General features: G+C 40.8%; 2 protein-coding genes across 12 annotated transcripts in view; both read right to left on the minus strand.

Annotated features, from left to right (window-relative positions):
* LOC124473969 (E3 ubiquitin-protein ligase TRIM35-like) overlaps window positions 1–1,712 on the minus strand; it is a 6,441-nt gene extending 4,729 nt beyond the window's left edge. For all 11 annotated transcript variants that reach the window (XM_047029760.1, XM_047029759.1, XM_047029770.1 and 8 more), the window contains exons 1-3: window positions 832–1,712; window positions 244–339; window positions 14–119 (exon numbers count right to left, since the gene is read on the minus strand). In XM_047029760.1, coding sequence (XP_046885716.1) covers window positions 14–119; window positions 244–339; window positions 832–1,239 — 610 coding nt within the window. In that variant the 5' untranslated portion in view covers window positions 1,240–1,712. The remainder of the gene's footprint in view (window positions 1–13; window positions 120–243; window positions 340–831) is intronic.
* A 260-nt stretch (window positions 1,713–1,972) lies between these two features.
* Window positions 1,973–4,410, minus strand: LOC124473971 (zinc-binding protein A33-like). Its single transcript, XM_047029771.1, has 6 exons — window positions 3,767–4,410; window positions 3,501–3,596; window positions 3,133–3,363; window positions 3,015–3,037; window positions 2,797–2,915; window positions 1,973–2,683 (listed from the first exon to the last, which is right to left on the minus strand). Exons 1-6 carry the CDS (start codon window positions 4,214–4,216, stop codon window positions 2,163–2,165), a joined length of 1,440 nt encoding a protein of 479 aa, XP_046885727.1. The 5' UTR covers window positions 4,217–4,410; the 3' UTR covers window positions 1,973–2,162.
* Window positions 4,411–5,239: the final 829 nt, after the last annotated feature.

The following is a 5,239-nucleotide window of genomic DNA, read 5'->3' on the forward strand; positions in this document are numbered from 1 at the left end:
CTTTTCTGCTTCTCCTCCGTCTTTAGCGCTGAAATCCTGTCGTCTTCTTCCTGTTGTAAAAACTGGTGAAGCTTCTTGAACTCCATCTTGATCCGGCACTCTGTGCAATTCGCCTGCGTCTGTAATAACATAATGATTTGTTTGTATAATGCTTGTAAATATAAAAAATGTATGAAAGCTCTAACGAAAATCATTGTGCCATGAAGATTTAATGTCTGTTGAATATAACCTCAGCAAACACACCTTAATGTGTCCTGCAGTTTTATCACAGGTTAGTTTGATTTTCTTTAAGTACTCTAACTTCTTCTCCATTGGTTTCAGAGCAGTCTGAATCTCCTCCTGCAATGACACATGGCAGAATTGTACAGTCCTAATCAGTATTGTAGCAGTTGTTTAGAGTTAGGGAGCCAGAAAACTGTCTCAATCATATCTCAGCAGATCACTTCGGATTGTGAGGTCAATAGCTTGGCTAAAAATCTATTCTGCTTGCTTTTAACTCAGGATGACTACCCAAGTTAAATGTACACAACGTATAACCATGAACAAACACAAATCTTAAGGCATGTACACCTTTAACAATGCTCCTTATACCCCCCCCCCTTCAATGAGTCCCCTTTGTCCTGCTGCAAGGCATGTTGGGAACGAAGAGCGGCATTGCTACACTATCTGGAGAGAGGGAGGCTGCATGACAGAAGACAGTCTATAGATGGTGACAAGGAAGTAGTATTCGCCACCAGCCATATCTACAATCAACATTGACAAATCTGTCTTTTTATTATAAAAACTCCCCCAAAATCACATAGTTATCTTCAACTATTTCATTTTTCTTACCCTGTGATCCTGGGCAGCCTCATCTACTGGAACACATGTGTGAGATCTGTGCTTTCTGGAGGTCTGACAGACCAAGCAGATGGGTTCTTTATCCTTCAGACAGAAGAGCTTGAGTTTCTCATTGTGAAGACTGCAGAACACTTCAGATTCTGTTAAAACTATTGAGCCTTTCTCCTCCACTGTCTCACACACGTTTTTTAGTGCCAGGTTACAGGGAGGTTCAGCCAGGGTAAACCTCTTCCTGCATACAGGACAATTTCGACACTCCTTGAACTTGTCACTCCAGCAGTCTTGTAGACAAGTTTTACAGAAGCTGTGGCTGCATGTTAGGACGACAGGATCTTTATAAATCTCAAAGCACACAGGACAGATGAGATCCTCCTTGGGAAGATATGATCTGGAAGCCATTTTGATCCGTTTTCCCTCCTTTCTTGCGTATCAGTTCAACACAATGGTTTTGGAAAATTAATGTTGACCATGTTTTCTTTGTTTGGTTTCCAGTGTGAAGAAGAAAGTCAAATACAGTTGATGATCACCCGAAGAATAAATTGTGTACTGAACTTGTCTCCAAAAAGTATGTGTGGGAGTGTTTCAAGGAAATGAAAAGTGGTTGGACAGGTATTCTGTGTGTGTGGATGTGTCCCATTGGTCAGAAAATGTCACCTCAATTTGATCACCACTGATTTGATTCCTCAAAAAACATAAATAGCATAAGCTCTTCCTGCAAATTGTTAATGCTTGCTGTCCCAATACAAAAGTAGGTGAGTAAAGTTACCTTCAAACTGTAAACAGAAACAACAACAAAGAATACAAATACAGAATGAACATACTGTCCTGTAGCTGCAAGCTTTGAGGAAATACCATATCTCAAAGCTCAAAACCCACACCCTCAAACATAACCCAAACTTAATTGCGATAGGTGCGCTTGTTTTCATGTAGAGATTAAGGATAAGGATTACATTTTGTGACACACCCCTTTGGTGTTACTGTCTCACCGATTATTTTATGCCTTTCCTAAGTGTTGCCGAGGTAACATAATGTAGGCCACTGTTGTAAATCTACTAAACTAAACTGCCATTTGACAAAGGATCTGGCACTGAACAACTATAATGAAGATTAAATGAAGGACCAGTAACCCTTGTTACAGTTTTAATACAAGTTAGTTTAAGATTGTGTTATTGCAATGACTAGGACACTTTGTGTTTACACTCACAAACACACCCACTTGGATTACAACACTATCAGAGACATGGCAGACATGTAAATCACAAGTTTAGACTTTCCTTGCTTATTAGGGACATCTCGAATTGAATAGTATGGCAACCTGGATTCTATATTTGGCAGATCTGTAAGTCTGAGGTTTTGGCATCACCAGCTGCTCCAACAGAGAGGAATGGGAACACTCTCTCGGTGAACCTGTGTTTGAAGGTGTAGATGTGAGTCATGTCCTTGGAGTCGTGGAAAGACAACTCGCTCTTGTCGAAGTCCAGCTGAACTCGGATCCTCTGGGGTCTCTTCTTTAGGGTGAGGGTCTGACCTTCAGCCTCTTTGTACTCCCCAGTCCTCTGGTGTATAGGCCAGATTCCATACTTAGGTTTGATGCATATCTCCCCCTTTCTGTTAACCGACTCTTGAGCAACTCCCATAGTCCACCGGGGATGGTCCCCTACCTCCACCTCCCAGCTGTGCTTCCCTGAGAGGAACCCCTCCGAGCCCAGAACATTATAGTACATCATGAACCTCTCTGGGTTGTTAGGGAGCTGCTGGCATCTGTCCTGCTGTCTCACTCTGGTCAGATCCTCAGACAAGGACAGCCAGGGGTTGGCGGTGTTGGGATCCAAAATTATAGGAGCTGAAACCAAAGACAGAAGCAATGTACCTATAAGATAGTATATATTTCAACCGCAAAAGGTAGGAGGATCCTTGTATAAATAACATGTACATCTGCAACCTCTGTATACTCACTTTTTTTGATCATTCCCTTCATCTTCTCCCAGACTCTGAACGTCAGGTTGCCCAAGTGTTTGGCCATGTCTATCAGCACTCCTGAGTCCAGCTGTGGAACCTGCAGTATGCACCGGGCTCTGGAAGCACATATGCATGAATGAGACAACGTTGTAGATTGGATGAGTTAAGAACCAAAGAGAGAAGAGATGTGCAAGGATGCTCAGGGATTGATTTACCTTCTCTTGGTGGCTTTAACATTCTAAAGAAGAACACACAGTAAAAGAAGTTTATGAGCCATGCAATGTTGTTGATTTTGAATGAGTTCTTCAAATGCACAAATGAAGCAATTATTACCTGCAGAAAGGAGATGTCATCTGCTTTCAGCTCCTCCTTTATGGCTTGCATTTGGTCTGAAAGTAATGCTATTTCCTTATTTATTTCCCAAATCTTCCCTTTCAGTTTTGTACTCTTTTCTTCCTTTTCTTTCCTTAGTGCTGCAATCCTGGCCTCTTCTTCATTTTGTAGAAACTGGTAAAGCTTATTGAATTCCTGCTTGATCCTCCTTTCTGTGTTTTCTACCTGGATCTGTAAAAGAGGTGGAGGAACATATATTAGCGCAAACTCTACAAAAAAAAGTATATACAGTATTTATGTACATACAGTATATATACTCCCCATATAATCAGTGATAAAACATTCTTTAATTATCTTTTAGCTGGTACCATAATGTAATCTGATGTTTCATCACAGCTTTGCTTGCTTTTATTCAAGTCCTTCATCTTATTTTGCAAGGGCTCTAAGGCAGTCTGAAGTTCCTTCTGCAAACACAAAATTGTCATTACAGATGCACAGCAAACTATCAGTGTTCAGAAAAACATTATTATTAAAACCCAATTTTACAAAATGTCAAACACCTCAACTACATGTTATTTCACTCATAAATAAAATACAATTTTCAAAGATTTTCTAAAAAACATATTCCTCTTGCCCTGTGATCCTCGGCAGCCTCATCTAATGGAATACAGCCGTGAGATCTGTGTTTTCTGGAGGTCTGGCACACCACACAGATGGGTTCCTCGTCTTCCAGGCAGAAGAGCTTGAGTCTCTCATGGTGCAGACTGCATAGCACCTCAGACCCTGTTGAAGCATTCTCACTCCTCTCCTTCACTAAATACTCACACTCTGCTGGAACCTTCCAGCTCCTCTCCTTCAAAAATTCCTCACAAATGTTTTTCAAAGCCCGATTACAGGGAGGCTCGTTCATTAGAAATATATTTCTACAAACAGGGCAGTCCCGAAATGTCTTGTCTTTCCAGTATTCCTGCAGACATGTTTTACAGAAGCTGTGGCTGCATGTGAGGATGACAGGATGGTCGAAGATATCAAAGCACACAGGACAAGTGAAATCCTCTTCTGGGAAAGAATGTCTGGATGCCATTTTCAACCACTGTGTCCTTCTCTCGTACAAAATCCAAAGCTACACTAAACTTTGCAGGAACTGAAATAAATCAATAGTCTATTGTGAAAGGTGTGTTTTCAGGTTTGACCACTGTTAGGTTTGATCCTTCTCTTAGCTGATTACAGGTTCCTAGCGACAAACTTCCTCTGAACCCAACCTATGGGTGGGGTTAACTGGAATATACCACTTTCTGAGTTTCCCATGTTGCCAGTTGCCTGCCAGATCTTACAATGCCTGGAGTGTGTTAAACATCTTAACAAACCAATTCACATGATTTAGTAATCTGATGCCCTTTCAAACATGACGTCGCATGCAACCCCTGGCTGTTGTGTGCCACCTGACTGAAATGTCAGCAGCTTGGAATGGAGCCAATTAGGACAGGTGAGAACTTGTCCCATTCCTGATGGTATGACTGAAAAGTCTTTCTTACAAAAGACCACAGTTTTCCTTAGCATTGTAGTTGTTACTGGGATTTATGGTTTTTGACGTTGGTTGAAGCGGAACACCATGTAACCAATAATAATAATCTTGGCAGATTACTTGATCAGTGTTCCCAAAGAGCATGTTTGAATGGACTTGAACAGCAGAGGTAATGATCAAATACAACCAGAAATGTGCTCAGTCCACCTTGCTATAAACTCACTCTGCATGACCAAACAGACGGATATTCCACTAGATGGAGCAGTCACCGCACAGTTTTTTTTTGTTGCAAGGTTTTCACAATCAAAATAGTGGAATTTATCATGTTTGTTTTCAAAATGAAAAATCCTCAAAAAAGTAGTATGGCTTAAATTATATTTTCTCACTCTCCTATTTATAGAGTTATTTGATCTCTTATCTATTAATCCTCTTACCACCAGCCTGGATTCCATCAATGTTTACTAAGAGTGTGTATGTGTGTGAGGCTGAGAGAGTGATTAAACTCATTTGTATTTAGTGCTGCACTGCTGCCAACCTGATTTTGAATGGCCTTCACCTCAAAGTCAAGCTTATTTGATTGCA

Source organism: Hypomesus transpacificus, chromosome 11 (assembly GCF_021917145.1).
Source record: "Hypomesus transpacificus isolate Combined female chromosome 11, fHypTra1, whole genome shotgun sequence".
Lineage (NCBI taxonomy): Eukaryota > Metazoa > Chordata > Actinopteri > Osmeriformes > Osmeridae > Hypomesus > Hypomesus transpacificus.

Coding starts and splice junctions, on each gene's coding strand:
- LOC124473971 (XM_047029771.1), bottom strand. CDS start 4,216: ATGGCATCCAGACATTCTTTCCCAGAAGAGGATTTCACTTGTCCTGTG. Junction 3,597..3,766: donor AGGCTGCCGAGGATCACAGG/GCAAGAGGAATA, acceptor TTGTGTTTGCAG/AAGGAACTTCAGACTGCCTT. Junction 2,916..3,014: donor GTTAAAGCCACCAAGAGAAG/GTAAATCAATCC, acceptor ATGTGCTTCCAG/AGCCCGGTGCATACTGCAGG.